The 23,455-nt window shown below is 37.2% G+C and overlaps 1 protein-coding gene across 4 annotated transcripts in view; it reads left to right on the plus strand.

Moving 5' to 3' along the window:
- LOC139133479 (solute carrier family 2, facilitated glucose transporter member 10-like) overlaps positions 1 to 23,455 on the plus strand; it is a 60,791-nt gene that overhangs the window by 17,547 nt on the left and 19,789 nt on the right. For all 4 annotated transcript variants that reach the window (XM_070700095.1, XM_070700093.1, XM_070700096.1 and 1 more), the window contains exons 2-7: positions 1,255 to 1,449; positions 3,828 to 3,944; positions 6,694 to 6,800; positions 8,224 to 8,307; positions 15,181 to 15,284; positions 16,424 to 16,532. In XM_070700095.1, coding sequence (XP_070556196.1) covers positions 1,255 to 1,449; positions 3,828 to 3,944; positions 6,694 to 6,800; positions 8,224 to 8,307; positions 15,181 to 15,284; positions 16,424 to 16,532 — 716 coding nt within the window. The remainder of the gene's footprint in view (positions 1 to 1,254; positions 1,450 to 3,827; positions 3,945 to 6,693; positions 6,801 to 8,223; positions 8,308 to 15,180; positions 15,285 to 16,423; positions 16,533 to 23,455) is intronic.

Genomic DNA, 23,455 nt, shown 5'->3' on the forward strand with positions numbered 1-23,455 from the left:
GTTTCTTTCATTGATACAGTTATTCATAAAGTGTCTCATTGTGTTTTTTTTAATCAAACAAAGATTTTTTTCAGCATAATGAGAAGAATATTCAGTTTTCTGCATAATGTATGAGTGTGGCTATTTTATTCCAGAAATGGCACAATTCATTCCCAGTCGGTCTACAAGTTGTACATGTACTTCTTCCATTTGCAAACTTGCCCGCCGTGTCATGTTACAGCACAGACAGCTTCTATGGAAGTGAGTCTGCCTTGGCTAAAACAAGTCGGCTTTTATGTCACATGTATAGTTTTGATGCTTTTCCTTTCATGCAGAAATTAGTTACGCGATGAAGATTTTCTGAATGTGAACAATTAGGAATTCATTGGACCTTAATAAAGTCACTATGTGTCCGATTACTATATGAGTTGACACCATAAAACATTGATTACTATATGAGTTGACACCATATAAAACATGACTGACAATCAGCAATACCCTTTTACCCCTATTTGGCTATTCACAGGTCTGGTCACACCATCTAAAACAATAATGGTTGGACCAGAACACAGGGCTGAAAGAGATTATAGGTCATTTGATAGAGTTCAGGTGTTTGTCATGTAAATTTGTTAATTTCTGTGTGATCCAATTGTTGTTTGCATTGTGTGAATGGAAAGTATCGGGTCTATATCCTTACTAACCGTTATGTGACCGTTATGTGAGCTTGTGCAGTAATGGTAAATAATAATCATACGTCATGCTAATTAGGGATGCTTCCCAAAGAAGTATCCAATGATTTCCAGTCTTTCCTGGGCGTTCAGAATTTTTTTTCGTAATTGTGAGATATTTTTGAACTTGTGGTTACTTGCAAATGATTTTAATATTCAAATTTCACGCCCTTTCATTGGTGAGAATATTCAATATTCGTGGCAACAGTGTGGTGCAATAACATCCGTCTGGCATATCCACCTCTCATTTGCAACTCAAATGAACTTGTCACATGCAGTTATTTATTTGAGTTTATGTAAATTCCAACTTGAATACAAAGCAATTGTGGTTGCATGTGTTACGGACATGAGCAGCTCGAGCAGTGTGAAATTGGACATCTGCTTGGAAAGCCTGTCCTGATGCACTTTTCTGGCGTTCATATGACCAAGGGAACATGTCTGTAACAGCAGTATTTTTTGGAAAAATACCATAAGACTAGAGTTACAGTGACATTCCTGCTATTTTGACATTGAACGTCTCTTTTCCCCGTCTTCTTGATTACCACAGTGCTGTTACTTTCCCAAACCGATGACGAGTTTGAAGACGCACAGGACGACAAAAGCATGGAGCCGTTTGAGCTTGATGAGTTACGACCAGTTAATCAAGTTCAAAGTCACGCCGATGATGGAAAGATTACTGGCTACCTGGTGTTGGCATCAATCATGGCGGCTTTTGGAGGAATCCTTTTTGGATATGACATTGGTAGGTATCCCCCATTCTGTTCTTCTACAATCAAATATTAATTTGATATCATATTTGAGAGAAATAGTTAGATTTCTTTATATTTAATATCACAGTTTAAGTATATAACAGTGGTAAATTGGTAAACATTTTGTATAGATCTGTCAATGAAGGGGGCACAAAGTTGCAATCTTTATACATTTAGGATATTTTATCTGAAGTTTAACCCTTTGAGTGCTGTAATTTTTCCATCTAAAATTTTAGTACAACATTTTACCAAATTTTTATGAATTTTTCCGTCATTTTTTTGATAACTTTCAACCAAATGGAAATCACATTTCCTTGGCTACAGTTCTTTATCAAACTTTTGGCAAAAATCTGAAAAAATTTGACTGTCAGAGATATATTCTGTAAAGGCAACAAAAAATCAACTTTGGCACTTAAAGGGTTAATAGCAACATTGTAGTCCAATTTTCTGCTGCACAATTATGAACCAAGCCTTCACTTGTCAGAAATGTGCCCACAACCTATCTATTGATGTAAACACCAAACTACTATTAACTGGTATGATTTTTGGCATTTTCAAAGGAAAAATTATTTTTGCTTGTGTTGATATGCTATGCTCAACAAGCCTACAAAGTGCAAGCATTTAGGAGGAAACAGTGATTCATGCTTTGTTAGCAGCATTGTTTAACATTCTGCGTGAAATCTGAGAAGATTGCAACTTTATACCATTGATTCCTTTAAAATACTGTCACCAACAAAAACTTGAACCTGGAGAAGTTGGGAAGGTGACTTCATTTATTCATCATTCTGTCTCTCTTTTATAATACCTGTGACAATGCAGTTGCATCAAATATTTACAATGTTGTAACAGTTTATTTGCATAGTTGCCTCAGAATTTTCAGAGCCTACAAATGAATTGAAATGTGATTTTCGGTGGTACCAGTACTATTGTAACTAAATGTGAATAAATTATATGAAATTCTCAATTCAAAAGAAGGCGTTACTGCCGCAAGGTATTTTCATGCCCATGAGTAAAATACAGAAAAAAAAATAGAAGAGTGGGTGTCCCATGCCTTGAAATTTTACCTTTTAACCTTTTCACCCTCATGGTATAACCCAAATCCGTTGTTTTCATTGTGATTGTGGACCTGTTTACAGAGAATTGGGGGTGAGCAGGTTTTATAGAGAATCCACTTAGCTCTCATCAGGACAGTTGTTGGTTTTCGGCCTTAATGATTGTTTTCACAAAAAAATATTACATTTGAGTGTAAATCCTTCATGTTTGAGCTTGTATATAGCCCATAATGATACACTGGTTTGTCGGACAAAATTTGACGAGAAATGAGAGTTTTCATTGCAGGACATACTAGTAAGTTATGCCATTGGCAAATAGGAAAACCTGCGGGATGAAGCTAAAGCCATATTACAATTCATCACTATTTTAGGGGGATGTATTCCTATTGAGCAATGACATATGTCTCCCTAAGACAAGCAATTTACAACTAACAGTAGGGTTAGGCGCAGTGTTTCTAACTTTCAACCATTTACATCACACATGAAGTCAAATTTATACATATATGCAACAACTGACTTTATAGCAAATGTTGAAGTTGATAGTAAATTTTGATTCGATTTCAAACATTCAAAAGGTTTATGAGCTTCAATTGTTAGAATTTTATTTATAGCTCCATTTGCTGTCACTGTGAAGCAGTGTACAGAATTTTTAAAAATATTTTTATAAGAGTTTATTGTTCTACTCCCAAAATTGTGTGGAAATACCTTGTGTTCAGCTTCCAGCCTGCATGCATGATGTGCCAAATGTTATGGAGCTATTTGAACATTCCTCAGGGACGAATGTTTGGACTCTCAAACTTTTACAATTCTTTTTTCGTCTGCTACTTATGGTGACTCATGTTGAAGTTCATGGAGTGACACAAGTTTTCACTGGATTATTTTTGTAAACATTGAAAATTTTATTTTTCTCATGGAGCTAAAACAGGAATGGCAGCCACTTTGAATATAAGTGTAGGTAAATATTGGATTTGATTCTGTAGTACCAAATTTTGTACAGTGGCTCCTGATTTTTGTTCTTGATTTGAAAAGAAAATGGTTAAAAGTTTCTTTGAGAAAAATTTGAGCAAAAAGTTTTAATTTTTTCAATTTCAAGCCGCATGTTACCTTAAATCAAAACTCATATGTCAGTGCAATAACATTTCATATCACACACAATGCATCATGTTGACAAGATTAATACTCAGTATTTCAGTATACTGTCAGAGAAGAAGAAAACTTGTAGAACAATCAAAAAATCATCAAGAGTTAGAGCTACCGTGTCTTCAAGATTTCTTATATAAGTCTTTTTAATCTGACTCTGTTTGATACTCACTTGATAGGTATCATATCAGGCGCCATGCTGCAGCTGCAAACTGAATTTCAGTTGACGTGTTTGAATCAAGAAGTTGTTGTGTGTGCGTTGCTGCTCGGTGCGCTCATAGGATCTATCGTAGGGGGTAAGTGATTCGCTTCTGCGTTCTTGTTTTGAAAGGATAGAGGCGCCAGTTTTGGTACTGGTACTGGTACTGGAGTATAATACTTAAGTTTAAATCCTGCATATCACCTAAAAATGTCACAATTCAAGTTCAGGTAGGGTCATCACAAACAAACTCACAGAATGTTGAGAACTTCTTCACACTGAATGTGACTTGTATCACCATCTGTAATACACATTTGTTCCGTTAATATTTCAATTAATGACTCCATCAAATTTGAAGAAAACATTACCTGACAACTTCCCGATATGATCTAAAAAATATGGTTGATTTGCATATTTAAGCATAGACTCTCGAGAAAAACGGGACAGGCAACTCCGATAGAGAACAAAGGGTCTATGGGATTAGCAGCGTCTGATCTATCTTGGAATAATTAAGAGGTGTTAATGGGTCGGGGAAGGAATGAAGCTGGGCCCGATCGATTGCACAACGTCCGGTTCATAGACAAGTGCATGCGGGTATACGGTAATAATGTTTTCGGATTACAAGTTATTCCGGATTACCCGCAAGTCCATTTTTAGAAATAAAAGCGTTACAACTATTTTGAGAAGAATTCGTCAAAATTGTTTTAAAGTACTTTTTACATATTGGTAGCGAGATTCGATGCAACTAGAAGTCTGCAGGGAGTCAGTATGTTGCTGTAAAGTGACAAAGTTTCAAATAGAAATCCGAAACACATACCGCTGCAGTTCCAGACTTAACAGCAGTTGACATCACAGAGTTGTTTACATTCCGCAATCGTCCGTGTATCTCCGAATTTTCCCTCGTTTTTGCAGTTTTTTAACCGTCGGAATATTTTCTGTGCGAGGAGTGCTCCATGATTCGGTAAAGTATGTATGTTATCTACTGAAATGTTGTTGTTTGAAAACTGTGAACGGCCAAATTTACGAGGACAGCGTTCAGCTTTGTGTAAATGCATGTCTACCTTACCGCTTCTGACTCCACCAACGGATGGATATTCCCGATTTATCGCGAAGTTTCTCCTGACAGCGAAAGTCAGTGTTACAAATGTATTTTCTAGTACTTTGCGGATGTAAACATGTGTAGCTTGACCGAACTTTGGTGTTTCTTTAGGCTAAAACAGTACCAAAATGTTAGAGGTCGTTTTTGAGCTCCGATGGAGTAGTCATTTTTTGTGTTCCCTGATTTTTGTCAAATGTTGCGTGACAGATGAAATAAAGGTCAGATTTTCGTTTCGCTGGACTGGGAAGTGTAAACCTGTCAAACTTGTAATGTTTGTTGTTATCGGAGATTTTTATGGTAGGGAATGTAAACTTATATTGTCGATATCTAGCAAGAGTTTTCTGTAGCGTCTATGGCTAAATGTACACTGTTTTTATCGTCTGGTTTTTTCCCGTTGGCTTCGGCTTGAATCCAAAATGTGATCTTTATCGTTACCAGAACATTCACCATGACTAGTATCAAAAAACCCTCAAAATTCTCTGTGTCATTACTCGGAACGTGCCATGCAAGAGCAAAGTGTACATATTCAGAACGTCAGTTTGATCGTTAATGAGATTCAGTGTTAAGTACGAAGTATTGTTATCGGGGACCGCTTGGCAAATAAACTTTAATGTATTCAAAGATAGATCGCACAAAGAAACCTCAGCAGTTGCCTGTCCCGTTTTTCTCGAGAGTCTATGATTTAAGCTAACATTTGCAATTATAGGTACTGTTGTGTATCTCAAAATCGGCTTTTCCAAACAAGCAATCTGTGTCTGGGATATTTGTAATGAGATTTTTCAAGCTTTTATCAAAAATGGGAAATTTGGAATATGTGCAAAATGTAAGATCTGATTTCAGCAGTTTGGGGGATCATCTGCAGATCCCTTTCCATACCCGTAATTCACATTTGGATGGAATGCATCGGACCTGGTGCATGATGGGTAATTGAAAACCTGCAGCTGAGTAGGTCAAAGATGATTCATCTGTCATCGACAGAGAATATCATGTGTCCGTACTCCCATATGTCATTTGACTGGAAAACTCATTGTGTTCACCAATCATGCTATTTTTAAACCTGTTAAATATGGTAATTACAATTGGATTCGAGCAAAGACCTAAAATACATATTACTGTGTCACTGCAACAGCTTTCTAAATGTATTGAGTTGTGTCTGACATTGATAATCATCAAAGGAAATAAAATTGAACCATTGATAATATGTTTTGCTGCAAAAGTTACTGATGTACAGCGGTAAATATTCATAAAAATTGTACAGCAGTAAATATTCATAAAAATTATTTTCATTTGCTCAGTTCGCTGTAAGTCCTTGTTTCAAATATATTATAAATACATAACAAATATAAGTCTTTAAATATACAGATAAAAGACATGAACTCAACACCTTTGGTAAAGGGTATTTATTATTTAGCTCTCTTTTGCACAGCTCTTTAGATGAGCTTATGTTTATTATTTGTCTGTCCGTTCATCTGTCTGTCCGTCAATCCGAATGAAAAATACACTATTTTCATTTACTGAATTGGCAGTTTTAGAGCCTTTTTGTGTAAAAATTTTGTTTTCTATGCTGTAAAAATGCAACATTCATAAACGTTTACTTTGCATGTCAAGTTGTGTTATGCAATGCCTCGGGATTACAAAATTTCCGTCAGAAGCTTTATTATGCTTGGAATACATCAATTTTGGAGATGCTGATTTTTAAGCCACCTTAACTGATGTTTTCCCACCTCCAAAAACTTTGTCATTGCAGGCGTCATCATAGATGCCATAGGTCGCCGTTTAACCATAATCATCAATGCCGGCATCTTCATCGTAGGAGCTTTGATTATAACACTCGCCTCATCCTATGTGACACTGGTGAGCTTGATTCATCTTTATGGGTTGTATAAACCACTTGATCCACAATATTAAGGTAGTATGCGCCTCGAAAGTGAAAGTTACTCAAAGTTTCCTCAATGAAACCATTCTCTTTCAAAATCAAGAGTAAAAATCAGGGGTCACCGCGCTACTTTTGGTACTATTGAAACAAGTTACCAAACATTTACTGATATTTGAAATTTAAAATGGCAGCCATAATATAATGCCCGACACAGTTTGGTGCCTTGTGTTTTGATCAGTGACAAACATATTGTCCATCCAGGATGGCATAGCATATCAGCCACCCACAAATGGCAAAGAAGCACATACTTTGTGTGAAAAACATCCTGAAACTGCTCAGAGAACTTGCCCAAACTATGGCAAGCCAGTTAGCAAAGCATGGTTCTTGTTTCATGGCGATAAAATTCTCATTTGCATCAACTTAATACTGAGCTGTCCTGCACAGTAAACTACCGTATAGGGTGTAGGTCCAGTGGACTTTGACAACTTGTTCAAAAATACATACAGGGTTGCAGCATCAAAAAAAAAAAAAAAAAGCAAAGCTATTATTCCTTTTATAGCAGGAATGAATACATTAAAAAAATTCAATCATGAATGTGAGTTAGGAGAACATGTATTATCGTATGTTGTATACTGTTTTTTTTTCACAAAACAGTCTGCATGATTGATTACTTTTACATTGTTATGTTGAGATACAGACCCTATTGTATACACATAGACCTTTTGTTTAATTTCTATGATTGACACATGCATCTACATGTATGGTTGAACATAATGCAGTCTGTTCACAACAATTTTCCCAGGTTTGATGTGTTTATCTGTCTTTCTCACCTACCATGTATATGGCAGATTGTTTGACTACATGTATCAGTGGTTCAAATTGCTGGAAAATTTCGTCAAATTGCAAAATTTTTGATATATTGTCCCTAAAGCTTTAATGGCATTATGGACAAACAGCCATAAAAATAAAATGGGACACCACTCATAATTCTTTGTTATTTCAGGGTCAATCCTGTATACATCTTTTCTGATCCATCAAGTATCCAAATTCCTTCTCTTTGTTCAATCTGTTATCCATTGGGTAAACACACAATTACAGGATGAGGTACCCATAACCCATTACCCAATGAAGCAGTAAAATGCCTTGTTTAAGGTCACAACACCGTGTTTTGAGTCTCCAACTCACTATCCTTCGACAGTGAGTATTATACATCACTCTTTAATTACCGGGTCTCAAACTCGCCATGCCAACAGTGAGTCTGTTAATCTGGGCCTACCTCTGGGCCTACTCAAACTCACTATCTTCCAATAGTGAGACCGGCATTCTAACCACTGCCCCACTCAGCAGCATCAATAGAGTGTGCACCTTTTGTAATATTTTTGTGTGGTTATCTTTTTACAGGTTATTGGTCGTCTGATTTTAGGTTTTGCTGTCTCATTGTCCGTGATTGCCGAATGTATCTACATATCTGAAATATCCCCGACAGTAAGTTGCAGCTTGCATATTGTTATGTAGGTCATTTCCCCCACACTCATCATGACCTGAGTTCAATTAGTCTAGAACATTCTCAAGGTCACTGCCCTTGATGACCTCACAACCTTGAATTCAATTAGTCATGTTTGGAATGTTCTGGAAAGTTGATTAGTTGTGTAAGAGAGATAATTTTAGAACAGTAATTAGCATGTCAATAAAAGTTCTAGATTGTTCTTATATGCCTTTATAAAAGGGACGTGCACTGCTTCCAGTCAGACTTTTGGGATCGTGTCTCTTGTGTGTTACTATAAACTCCAGCAGTAGTCATTCTCAAGACTTTTCAAGACCTTCACTGTCAACGCTGGATTTATACTGTGGACTTTGTGCAGCTTCAAGCCTGCAAGCCAAAGGACTGTTCATTCATCCGACTGACTGTTACAACTCTGAGACTGGAGCTTTGCCGTCCCAGCTGAGATAAGTAGTCTGTACACTTTTAAAGCTTGTACTCTATCCCTGACTTAGCAATTAGTTTTATTTTCGTAATAAATTTTGTTTAAACGTTAACTGCTGAGTTCACCCTTTTGTTCGTTTTCTCTGCACGTAACAAAATTGGGGGCTCGTCCGGGATCGAATATTTTGAGCCGTTTGACAACATTTTGACAGCCTTTTCAAAACTACTGTATACTGTGAACTCAGCGAAATTCAATCATGGCGGAATTCAAGCCAGACGAATTTATGGATGACCTTGATCAGGACACATTTAATTCCCTCAGAAAAGACAACCTCATAGCACTGGCCAATTTCCTTAAAGTAGATGTCAAAGATCTATGCGCAAGCGAGAAATACAGTACCGTATTGCCAAACATCTAGTTGATTTAGGCCAATTTGAGGAATCCACCCTGAAAGATTATGAGCCCGAGTCTACCTCTGAACTCAGAAAATTAGAATTAGAAATGCAGACAAATTTGGAGATCAAGAAACTAGAATTACAAATAGAAAAAGAAAAAATACAAATGCAGTTAGAAATGGAAGAAAGACAGAGAGAGAAAGATAGGCAGGAAAGATTAGAAATGAAACGTTTAGAGCTTGGACAGTCAGGAAAATCCTTCCCTTCACACGGTTTTGACATCACTAAGCATTTCAGGTTAGTCCCCCCTTTCCAAGAAAAGGATGTTGATAAATATTTCCTTCATTTTGAGAAAATTGCTCAGAGTCTGAATTGGCCTAAGGAGTCCTGGTCTATGCTTTTGCAGAGTGCTTTGGTGGGTAAAGCCAGAGAAATTTACATTCAGTTGTCAGTAGAGCAGGCTTCAAATTATGATTCTGTGAAGGAATTAATTCTCAAGGGCTATGAGTTGGTGCCTGAAGCTTACCGTCAGAAATTTAGGGATTGTGAGAAGGTGAAGGATCAAACTTATGTTGAATTTGCTCGAACAAAAGAACAACTGTTTGATCGTTGGTGTTCTTCTGAAAAGGTCAGTCAGAATTATGACAAATTACGACAACTTGTTTTGATTGAGGAATTTAAAAGGTGCATCCGGAGTGACATCAAGACGTTTATCAATGAACAAAAGGCAGATACATTGGAGGTTGCTGCACGTTTGGCCGATGATTACTCATTGACTCACAAATCTTCATTTCTCAGCAAACCATCCCAGTCCTTTTCATACAGAAACAATGCAGGTAAATTTAACTCGTCCTTTTCATCCAAGAATTTTTCAAAGGAGAGTAGAAAATCAAATGACAACAGTTCACAGAGTTCAAGTAACACTCCCACATCATCAGATCCCAAGTCTCAATCTCCTTCTGACAAACAGTTTGGTACACTTTCTTGTAATTATTGTAAGAAAGACGGCCATTTAATGTCAGAGTGTTTCAAATTGAAAAGAAAACGTGAAGGTCAAAGTGGTCAAAGTGGATCTAAGCCCACCGGCTTTATTTCTTCATCAACTCAATTAGAGTCTAATAATGTGTGTAACACATTTTCTGAGGTTAAACCCCTCTTATCCCCAATTAATGAGGTCAAGGTCAATTCTTCTCAAGATAGCATTATGGTTATTTTCGAATCGTTTATTCATGATGGTTTTATATCACTTTCTAGTGATTTTTCTTCCGCTAACCCTGTCAAAATTTTAACACATACTGGGACTTCCCAGTTTCTGATGTTGGCAGATACCTTGCTGTTTTCTGAAAAGTCATTTTCAGGTTCTAAAGTTCTTATTAAGGGGGTACATTGTAATGATTACATTCCTGTTCCTCTGAATAATGTCTATTTTTCTTCGGACTTTGTTTCAGGGCCTGTGACTGTAGGTATTAGGCCTTTTTTGCCTTATGAAGGGATCCACCTTCTCCTTGGAAACGACCTTGCTGGGGACAAGGTCATTACTGATCCACTTGTGACTGATAATCCTAGTTTAGATCAAAATCCAGAGCCAATAGAGGAAGACATTCCCGGCCTTTTTCCTTCATGTGCTATTACTCGAGCCATGTCAAAGAAAACTTCCGAGAATCAAAATACTCTCAAAAATAATGTCATGTCACAGATGTTGACTTAAATGACACCTTTCTCAGTCAGGTGTTTGACACGGATCATTCCGTTATCCCTCGTGGATTTGAAACTTCCAGTAAAACTTCTGCTGACCAAAGTCAGACATTTTCTAGATCAAATCTCATTGCAGAACAACACAAAGACCAGATATTTTGTCTTTGTTTGACAGGGTAGATGATGAAGGTAAAACTTCAGATAGCTCTGTTCCCTATTATACAAAATCTGGTATTCTCATGCGTAAATGGAGACCTCCAGATGTCTTGGTTGATGACGATTGGGCTATAAAACATCAAATTGTGGTTCCAAAGCCCTACCGTGCTGAAATATTGCGCCTGGCCCATGAAACGCCCTGGGCTGGTCATTTAGGAGTAAGGAAAACTTATCACAAAATTCTCAGTCACTTTTATTGGCCTAATCTCAGGCAGGATGTAGCACATTTCTGTAAAACTTGTCACACATGTCAGATGGTAGGGAAGCCGAATCAGACCATTCCAAAGGCCCCTTTACAGCCAATTCCTGCATTTCAAGAACCATTTAGTAGGATTCTAATAGACTGTGTTGGGCCCCTACCAAAAACAAGATCAGGAAATGAGTACATGCTGACAATTATGTGTACATCAACTCGGTTCCCAGAAGCCATACCACTGAGAAACATAAAGACAAAGACTATAGTGAGAGCTTTAGTCAAATTTTTCACTTTATTTGGCCTCCCTAAATGTGTCCAGTCCGATCAAGGCTCCAACTTTATGTCTGGAATTTTTCAACAAGTAATGGATCAGCTAGGCATTAAACAGTATAGGTCATCCGCCTATCATCCAGAAAGTCAGGGTGCTCTTGAGCGATTTCATCAAACTTTGAAAAACATGGTTAGGACCTACTGTTTTGACACAGAGAAGCAGTGGGATGAAGGAATTCATTTTCTGCTCTTTGCTGTTAGAGAGTCAATTCAAGAGTCTCTTGGTTTTAGCCCATTTGAGCTTGTATTTGGACATACAGTCCGTGGCCCACTTAAGCTCATTAAAGAGAAATTCCTATCAGACGATGATGATTGTCTGAATATTTTGCAATATGTGTCAGATTTTCGTACGAAACTCTCTAAAGCATGTGAATTAGCCAGAGAAAATCTTGAGTCATCTCAGCAGTCAATGAAAACCAAATACGATAAAAACACCTCAAAACGGAAGTTTGAACCAGGTCAAAAAGTTCTTGTTCTACTTCCGGTTCCTGGCAAACCACTCCATGCTCGTTACTTTGGGCCATACCTAATTGATAAGAAATTAAGTGATTTAAATTACATCATAATAACACCTGACAGGCGAAAACAAAAACAGCTATGTCACATAAATATGCTTAAGCCATATTTGGATAGGGATAATCCTACTATAACTCAACCTGTCAGTACCGTCAGTTCTGGCCATTATGAAGATAGTGATACTGAAACTGACTTGAGTGAAAATACTCTAAACTCAAAGCTGGGCTCGGTCAAGCTTCCGAACTCAGAAATCCTGGAGAAGCTGGAGTCTACAAAGTTGGCACACCTCCAGCCAGAACAACAACAACAGGTGAAAGAACTGCTCCACGAATATAAACACCTGTTTCAAGATGTTCCAACGAGGACAAACGTCATCTATCACGACGTTGATGTGGGGACAGTACGCCTGTAAACAACATCCATACAGACTAAATCCAACAAAAGCGAAATATCTCCAGGAAGAAGTCAAATACCTGCTGGACAATGACTTTATTGAACCCAGTAAAAGTAACTGGAGTTCGCCGTGCATACTTGTTCCCAAATCAGATCACAGTTATCGTATGTGCACGGACTTTAGGAAGGTCAACACTTTAACAAAGACAGACACTTTCCCAATCCCGAGGATTGATGACTGCATCGACCGAGTGGGAAAAGCCAAGTATGTGACGAAATTTGACCTACTGAAGGGATTTTGGCAAGTCCCTCTGACGGATCGTGCTCATGAAATATCCGCCTTTGTTACGCCAGACGGATTGTTCCAGTACAAGGTGATGCCATTCGGAATGAAGAACTCTCCGGCAACGTTCCAACGGATGATCAACGACGTCATATCCGGGCTAGACGGATGTGCAGCTTATGTTGACGACGTCGTCCTGTATACTGACACCTGGGAGGAACACATCAAGCTCATGCGGAAGTTCTTTGAGAGACTGAGCAAAGCAATGTTGACTGTCAACCTTGCCAAATCTGAGTTTGGTTGGGCGAGGGTGACTTACCTCGGACATACTGTAGGACAGGGTGAGGTAAAACCTGTTGATGCCAAAATCAGTGCCATTTCAAGTTTTCCCATACCAAACTGCAAACGACAACTGATGCGCTTTCTCGGTATGGCTGGTTACTACAGAAAATTCTGTCCAAATTTCTCCACAATTACTGAGCCTTTGACTAACTTACTTAAAAAGAAAGTAAAGTTTGTTTGGTCAGAGCAATGCCAACAGGCATTTGATACACTTAAAGCCATACTGCAAAGTGCTCCAGTGTTGTCTGCACCAGATTTCACTTTGCCATTCAAATTAGCTGTAGATGCTAGTGATACGGCTGCTGGTGCTGTTTTATTGCAAGAGGATAGTCATGGTGTAGATCATCCTGTTTGCTATTTTTCACGCAAATTTAACAAATCCCAGAGAAACTACTCTACAATTGAAAAAGAGTGTTTATCTTTGATATTAGCTTTACAGCATTTTGAAGTTTATGTTACTTCTTCAAATCAGCCAATAGTGGTTTATATTGATCACAACCCTCTTGTATTTCTACAGAAATTTAAAGGCAAAAATCAGAGATTGCTTAGATGGAGTTTAATGTTACAGGAGTTTAATCTTGACATTAGACATATCAAAGGCAGAGACAATTTAATTGCAGACTGTCTCTCTCGTATTTAGAGTTTATTGTTGTTCACTTTCAAGAAATTTTACTTTAGAGTAAAACAAAATTTGAGTACTTAAATCCTTTTCAAGATTACATTTGTAAAAGAAAGATTTTTCTTTGAAAAATTTTCTTTTTTGAAGAGGGGGTGTGTTATGTAGGTCATTTCCCCCACACTCATCATGACCTGAGTTCAATTAGTCTAGAACATTCTCAAGGTCACTGCCCTTGATGACCTCACAACCTTGAATTCAATTAGTCATGTTTGGAATGTTCTGGAAAGTTGATTAGTTGTGTAAGAGAGATAATTTTAGAACAGTAATTAGCATGTCAATAAAAGTTCTAGATTGTTCTTATATGCCTTTATAAAAGGGACGTGCACTGCTTCCAGTCAGACTTTTGGGATCGTGTCTCTTGTGTGTTACTATAAACTCCAGCAGTAGTCATTCTCAAGACTTTTCAAGACCTTCACTGTCAACGCTGGATTTATACTGTGGACTTTGTGCAGCTTCAAGCCTGCAAGCCAAAGGACTGTTCATTCATCCGACTGACTGTTACAACTCTGAGACTGGAGCTTTGCCGTCCCAGCTGAGATAAGTAGTCTGTACACTTTTAAAGCTTGTACTCTATCCCTGACTTAGCAATTAGTTTTATTTTCGTAATAAATTTTGTTTAAACGTTAACTGCTGAGTTCACCCTTTTGTTCGTTTTCTCTGCACGTAACAATATCCAAAATTCACTGTCCAAACTTAATATGTACCGATCTGCATGTCAAAAAGTATTGAAGCAATACTCTTGATGAGCTTATAGAAATGTTTGCTGGTAGGCACATAAAATTTTGAATACCAAAGTCACCTTGAATGCATTCACGGCGTAGATTGCGGTGCCAGAAAATACCAGCGTAATGACAAAAACACTTTCATAAAGTATCTCTATCCAGTCACATATCACCAATTACCATGTTTTTTTCTCTGTGTTTCAGGAGGAGCAGTTCACAATTCTTCCGCTATTTGTATTTTGTATGTCAGTTGCAATTTATTATTTTACTCGCAAAGCACATTGAAACACAAACTGTTTAGATTATCAGCGTCTGTATGTGTAAGATGCACTGTTATTGTTTACATTTGAATTCTTGTCATCACAAAAATTCACTTCTCAACAATAATAATGTCGTCTGCACATGTACAGGCCAAGTTGACAAAGCTGAATACTGTACATCTCAACACGCTTTGGGGAGTAGAACAAGAAACTGGTTTACATTATAAACAAAAGTAGTGGAAATATCATTGAAAGTTTCAGCTACTGGACCTATGAAAAAAGAATTAGGAAGGGAACCCTTGCGCTCAAAGAATAATCATAAGCAAATCCAAGATAAGAAAAACAATAAAAATAAATCCCAGTATCACATTTGTTCAAGTCTGTGTAACGATATGGTCGCTTTCAGAAAAGAAGGGGTTCTCTGGTGTCCCTAAATGAACTTGGAATAACCATGGGACTCCTCCTGGCATATCTTGTCAACTTCCTGTTTATAAACGTACATGAGGGATGGTAAGTGGTGTTTTTATCCGTTTGTTCACGCTTTGATGCCAACAATCATTGAGAAATTATTCTTGTTGATTATAACACGACTGGGAATTTAATTTTGAGGTTTCTTGAAGCACGGAAAATTATTTCCGCAGGTGTAATCTTCATTATTATCTGAACCTGCTTTGAAAGCTTGTGCCAGGGCTTCAAGGTAGTAAATAGTCTAGCATGACAGACCTGGAACCTGCGTCTGCACTTCATTTGAGCCACTGGCACCTAGCCGCAAGCGAATGCAGTGTTTGAAGTCTGGCTAGAACCAAGAGGCTAAAAACACTGTCCAATGTAATGCTTCGATGCTCGGCCAAATCAAAGGGTAGCATGATTTATTTGTCAGTCGTATACTAGGTGAGGTTAACAATTGTGAAAATTGTCCATTTAGACACCAACAGACACACAGAGATAGTATCTTTTATAGCTAGGAGTACTTAAATGGACATAAGCTGTAACTTGTGCAAGTTTTTCAGTATTCTACTTCTGTATATCAACTACCGTGTCTGACCCTAATCCATTTGTCTTGCTGAAATTTCGAGTATTCTTTTTGTCAAGACAGCTTGTGTGTGTGTGTGTGTGTGTGTGTGTGTGCAGTGATCATTGTTTATTGTTTACAAATGAATTCTAGTCCGGACTTGAATACAGTTTTCAACAATAACAATGGAGATTATACTCATATAGGTTGTGTTGATATGCTAAATACTTGGCATTAAATTACAGTTTAGAGATTCAATGCAGAAAGTGTAGGGAAACCATAAAACAAAAGTTCTGAAAAAATGGCCAAAAGATACAGCTTATTGAGCTTTAATAGTCCGGTAAAGTTTTATTTTTGGGCATACCTTAAAACTTTACCTTTAACACTTTGAACTCCTGGTGACCCATGACACAATGTAGAGATTTACATCCAAACAAAAGGACTGGTGTCCTGATTGAAGATGTGTCCATATGGCCCTAAGGACAGATTTCTTTGCATCTATTTGGTGATTGTGCATTCATCAAAAGCTAGCCAATATTTAATGATATAAAGTCACTCCAAAGTTTAATGAATGTGAGAAAGTGTACAGTGAATTTGTCAATTTTCAAAGTTATTTCCTGTCCATTGTTTCATACAGGCGATACATGTTTGGTCTGTCCATGGTACCGGCAGTTATACAGGGTATTGGAATGATTATGTTGCCTCCAAGTCCAAGATATTTACTGATTAAGAAGAGAGAGGATGAAGTAAGTTCAACTTCAAAATCTCACAAAACAATTTAAAACTTGTTTTTTTTTATCAAGCTCCGCTGTCAGCGACGCGGAGCTTATCAAATAGGTTGATTTTCCGTCGTCGTCCGTCGTCGTCGTCCGTCGTCCGTCGTCGTCCGTCAACAATTGCCTTCTCCTCTGAAACCCCAAGTCCAATTGCTTTGAAATTTTATATGCAGTTCACTTAAGGTGACCTCACTTCAGTTTGTTCAAATCGTGGTGAAATTTGCATATTTGTATTTTTGGGGCATTTTTTGGTGTTTTTGGTAAAAAAATCATCTTCTCTGAAACCGCTTGTCCCATTGCTTTGAAATTTGATATGCAGTTTGCTTAGGGTGACTTCAGTCAGATTTGTTCAAATCGTGGCGAAATTTGCATATTTGTATTTTTAAGGCAATTTTTGTCATTTCTGGTAAAAAAATCTTTAAAAATCTTCTTCTTCAAAACTGCCAGTCAGATAGCTTTGATATTTGGTACATATGTCCCTAGGGATGATCTATTTCAGATTTGTTCAAATTGTGCAGAAATATGCAAATTTGCATTTTTAAGGCAGTTTTTGCCATTTTTGGTCAAAAAATGTATTTCTCTAAAAGTACTGGTCTGATAGTTTTGAAATTTGGTATACAGGTTTCTATCGATGAACTAAGTAATATGTATTGAATTTCTGATGAAATCTGTAATTTTGTATTTTTGGGCAATTTTTGCCATTTTTGGTCAAAAAATGTGTATTTCCAAAACTACTCATCCGATAGCTTTGAAATTTGGTGTACAGGTTCCTACAGATGAACTAAATGATAGTTATTGAAATTATGATGAAATCTACAATTTTGTAATTTTGGGGCAATTTTTACCAGTTTTGGTCAAAAAATGTGTATTATCAAAATTACTCATCCGATAGCTTTGAAATTTGGTGTACAGGTTTCTACAGATGAACCAAATGATAATTATTGAGATTATGATAAAATCTGCAATTTTGTAATTTTGGGGCATTTTTTGCCATTTTTGGTCAAAACATGTGTTTCTCAAAAAGTACTGGTCTGATAGCTTTGAAATTTGGTATACAGGTTTCTACAGATGAGCTAAGTAATACATATTGAATTTCTAATGAAATCTGTAATTTTGTATTTTTGGGGCAATTTTTGCCATTTTTGGTCAAAAAATGTGTATATTCGAAACTACTCATCTGATAGCTTTGAAATTTGGTATACAGGTTCCCATAGATGAACTGAATGATATGTATTGAAATAATGATGAAATCTGCAATTTTGAATTTTTGGGGCAATTTTTTTCTATTTTTGGTCAAAAAATGCGTTTCTGAAAAAGTACTTGTCTAACAGCTTTGAAATTTGGTATACAGGTTTCTATAGATGAACTAAATTTGATCTTTTGAAATTATGATGAAATCTGCAATTTTTACTTTTGGGGGCAATTGTTGCCATTTTTGGTCAAAAAATTTATTCTCAAAAACTACTCATCAGATAGCTTTGGTTGACATGTTCTTAGGGATGATCCTATGTGATACATTCAAAGTATGATGAAATCTTCAATTGCGTATTTTTGCAGCTTATTTTAGCCACTTTTTTCTGGCCACTGCATCGAGCTATCAAAGATTTCCACCCTTCTTCATCAACATGTGTCAAAAATAGTTATTCTCTACATAAACACAGCGGAGCTATATCGGCCGTTAGGTCGCTTGTTTTATCAAGTGCATATCCTTCAAAAACCCGCGCAGCCATTTTATCTGTGCAGGTCTGGTATGTTGAGAATAGAATGGAATGCAAGGTTGTTTGAGTTGTCCAACTTTTAGTTTGAATAACCTTACTTAATCCGTATTTGGTGAGGTCCCTGCCATATTTGGTAATGTTCCTTCCATATTTGGCAATTGTCCACCCATAGTTTATAATGTTCCTTCCATATTTGGTAGTGTTGACTTCATTCTTGTAGTTGCTTTTCTTCTCAATGGTAACCGAAGCTTATAGCTGCAGCTTAATGTCAAATTTCTGTAAAATGTAATTTTTGTAAGCTAGAATGAATACAATTTTTCATGGTTCCATAAATGTTGTTGGAGTGAATTATTGAGCTTTGTTTTAGGGGAAAAAAGTTGAAAACTAGGAGATTTTCTGCAACAAAATAATGGTGGTATCTGGACCAAAGTTTAGTTCTTGGTGACCTTTCCAGAACCAAAACTAGAACTACAACCAAAATATTGTCAACATCGACTTGTGCATACAAAAATGCAAAAGAGTTAATGTGAAGTTCTTTTGACTATGTTGGTAACAGATGAACAAGGACATTCATTGGTAAACCCATTCTCTGACCATGAAATTTACATATTCCTTCTCAAAAACAGCATGAGTATACTGCTGAAATCACCGATGTGTTCAAAACGTCAAAACAAAGGCCCAGCCGCCAGCGCGTCTTACCGCAAGATATTCCCAGCTGTCACTAAACTTGTCAAGTGAAAACATCGACCCACCAAACTCAAAAGATCGTGGCGCGAAATAGAAAAGTTCTACCCGCCAGAGCAAATCTGTTAAACCACGCCTCCAATTTTGACCTCAAATTTCACGATCAACAACTTTCTCAGACGTTGTTCAGACATCGTGGTCCTGTCGACTGACGCGGCCGGCGGACATTCTGTCGTTCATCTTTGGAAAATTGAAAAAATTGTGAGATGATGAACAGGATTTACCCGAACAGAACATCGACACGCCGCGGGAGAAACAACTAGAAGCATGGCTCGTAATCATGGACTATAGGACTTTGTGAAATATGCAAGAACTGGAAATCAAAGAACTGGATTTCGTTTGAGTGTTGTTCAGAAACAAATTCACATATTCATCACAGTTAGCAATATTCTCATCGGTGAATTTCTCATAGGCTACTGGCGTCAGTTTTTTAAAAGTCCATTCCCAAACTGACCATCGGCTTCTCACACATCGTGCGACGGCACTGGTTGAGACATCTTCTGCACTATTGCCATATTCGTCATTTTCTTTTGCTTTGTTTTTCTTTGAGAGATATCTAACACTTGACACGATACAAAGCGTTGCCATTAATTTCGTAACCCACGATCGCTGAAACGGAACTTTTCGCCACCTCTCTGCATGACGAGAAAATCGCCAGTAACTTTATCCCCACCACGCAGTAAGATTTCCATTACAATCCTGCAACTTGGGCAAGATTGCCTTTCCACTCCTATATCTCCGTTTGAGCCATTAGGGTATCATAGGACGAAGGTAAATTAACCAACAGAGAACTGGTTCAAGTTGGTGAATTTTCGAAAAATAAAATGATCTGTAAAAGTTCATCGTGTAAAATTTGGCAGCCCAGGTCAGGTTTACGTAACGATCAAACGCGTTTTTATTGGACACCGTGGTGCGAAGCACCAAAGGTGTCCTATGTCGCCACAATGTCTGTGTGTGTGTCCGTCTGTCCGTCCGTCCGTCCGTCCGTCCGTCCGTCTGTCCGTCCGTCCGTAGACAGATTTTGTTCCACTCATAACTTAAGGCTATTGTCTGGGCTATTTAAAACACTAACCGTGTAGTACCTTGTTTTCAGAGTTTGTCATCTTTTTGTTGCAGTAGATGGTAAAATGCAGTGCAGGGGGAAAACCGGATATTCAATTGCCATGGCGACAATTTCAGGGTTAAAAATATGAGGAAATTTGTGGCAAAGATATCTATTGAACGAAAAGTCATACAACAACCGAATTTTTTCTGTAGCATTCAGATGTATATGTATTACAATATAAACCTAAATCTATGACTGTATAAGATGTCAATATAAATTAAATCATAGTCATCTCGGTAAGATTGAAAAATTAATAATTTCACAACTTTCCGTCAAGTTTCTACTATGACATGATTTGATGACCTTGTTTTTTGAAGTTTATTTTGTAAAGTATTTAATTTCACATATGTTGGCTGATTTTCATTGCATTCCAACCATTCTTTCAAGAGTTATTACTGCCACAAGAAACGAATGCAGTACAAAACACAATTGTTAGGAGTATTGGATTGAAATGTTTACAACATAAAGGTGATACTCATACTTCATGCAAAGTTTACGACCTCAAATAGGGTATTGGACAAGTTTAAATTGTCAGTTAGAATTCTATTTACAAAGCCTGGTTGTAATTGCTTTCTAAGTGAAAAATGAACTGTTAATTATCAAAAAACATTGATTTTATAATCAGCATGATAATGAAATTCATGTGAGATTCTTTACTTGTTATGTATATGGACACCATAACGTCTAATATGGTTTGTTTTCTGGTTTAATTGCTATACCTGAATGAAAATCTTCATATGCCTTACAGTAATATCCACACAAAATATAAAACAGAATCATTTGTTGCAAATTTCTTCCCGATTACTCATTGATCTGGCTTTTTTAGACTGCAATTAGTCTCAAACTCACAATTTCCACAACGCCATATTTTTACCTCTGAAAAAGCTGCTTCAATAAGCAAGCAAATGGTCACTACTTCATACATGATGCCATAACTCAACAAAGTTTTTAGGCAACCAAAAATAGCAATTTACCTGTTTTGAATATATAATTAGACTAAATAAATTTGACCAGGGGTCAGTGGGAAAAAAAACGCGATTTTTCTCGATTTTAGTTAATATTTTTTGAAGAATGATATAGCTTATTTGAAAGTATACATGTCGAGGGTGACAATGAAGGAAAAAAATAAAATTAGATTTTTTGAGCATTTTGACCGACATTAGCCCAGACAATGGCCTTAAGAACCCTTAGGTCCAATATCATGCAATTGGTATTTGGCATTATCATGATGAGACTTAGATCTGATTAGATTTTGGTGGGTGTGGCTTATTAATTAATTGCTCATTTGCATATTTTATGACTTTTTTCGTTCACGCAGATATCTCAGAGACGCCTGGAGCGATTTCGTTCAAACTTGGTAAAAGGATAGTACTCTACCTCATACAGATGCACGTTGATTTGTTTCACAATGCGATCAAATTTGGCCGTGTTAGAGGACTTTTTAGTTTTCGCCTCCATAGATTCCCCTGTATAAGGCAATCCATAGACTCCCATGTATAAGGCAATCCATAGACTCCCATGTATAAGGCAATCCATAGACTCCCATGTTTAAGGCAGTCCATAGACTCCCATGTATAAGGCAGTCCATAGACTCCCATGTATAAGGAAGTCCATAGACTCCCATGTATAAGGCAATCCATAGACTCCCATGTATAAGGCAGTCCATAGACTCCCATGTATAAGGCAGTCCATAGACTCCCATGTATAAGGCAGTCCATAGACTCCCATGTATAAGGCAGTCCATAGACTCCCATGTATAAGGCAGTCCATAGACTCCCATGTATAAGGCCAAGAAAAATAAAAATTTAGTTTCTCATCGTATTTATATTGCAAAAAGGATGCAGTGACACAGTTTTTAGTCCCCACAGATAAAGTCCAGGGGGCTCATAGATTGGGTCATGTCAGTCCGTCAGTCCATCCATGTGAGTCCATCCGTTCACGCAGATATCTCAGACGCTTTGCACAAAATGTCACGTGACCTTTGACCTCAAATATACATATTTGTCCATTACTCGGTAACCACAAGTGCTAAACCTTTCATATATGGTATGATGGGACACCCTATGATGCCACATATTGTACCTCATTAATTATGTGCATATCTAATTTTGAGCAAGCCAATAGAGCTAGAGGTCTGATTTTTGGTATATATGGATAACTTAGCAATACAATTTTTTTGACAAAATGTCATGTGACCTTGGTGACCTTTGACCTCAAATATACATATTTGTCCATAACTCAGTAACCACTAATGCTACACCCTTCATATTTGGTATGATGGGACACCTTATGACGCCACATATTGTTCCTCATTAATTATGTGCATATCTAATTTTGAGCGAGCCAATAGAGCCAGAGGTCTGATTTTTGGTATATAGGGATAACTTAGCAATACAATTATTCTGACAAAATGTCATGTGACCTCGGTGACCTTTGACCTCAAATATACATATTTGTCCATAACTCAGTAACCACAAGTGCTACACCCTTCATATTTGGTATGATGGGACACCTTATGACGCCACATATTGTACCTCATTAATTATGCACATATCTAATTTTGAGCGAGCCAATAGAGCTAGAGGTCTGGTTTTTGGTATATAGGGATAACTTAGCAATACAATTATTTTGACAAAATGTCACGTGACCTCGGTGACCTTTGACCTTAAATATACATATTTGTCCAAAACTCAGTAACCACAAGTGCTACACCCTTCATATTTGGTATGATGGACACCTTATGACGCCACATATTGTACCTCATTAATTATGCACATATCTAATTTTGAGCGAGCCAATAGAGCTAGAGGTCTGATTTTTGGTATATAGGGATAACTTAGCATACAATTTTTTTTGACAAAATGTCATGTGACCTCGGTGACCTTTGACCTCAAATATACATATTTGTCCATAACTCAGTAACCACAAGTGCTACACCCTTCATATTTGGTATGATGGGACACCTTATGACGCCACATATTGTACCTCATTAATTATGCACATATCTAATTTTGAGCGAGCCAATAGAGCTAGAGGTCTGATTTTTGGTATATAGGGATAACTTAGCAATACAATTATTTTGACAAAATGTCATGTGACCTCGGTGACCTTTGACCTCAAATATACATATTTGTCCAAAACTCAGTAACCACAAGTGCTACACCCTTCATATTTGGTATGATGGGACACCTTATGACGCCACATATTGTTCCTCATTAATTATGCACATATCTAATTTTGAGCGAGCTAATAGAGCAAGAGGTCTGATTTTGGTATGTAGGGATAACTTAGCAATACAATTTTTTTGAAAAAATGTCACGTGACCT

This window comes from Ptychodera flava, chromosome 5 (genome assembly GCF_041260155.1).
Source record: "Ptychodera flava strain L36383 chromosome 5, AS_Pfla_20210202, whole genome shotgun sequence".
Taxonomy (NCBI): domain Eukaryota; kingdom Metazoa; phylum Hemichordata; class Enteropneusta; family Ptychoderidae; genus Ptychodera; species Ptychodera flava.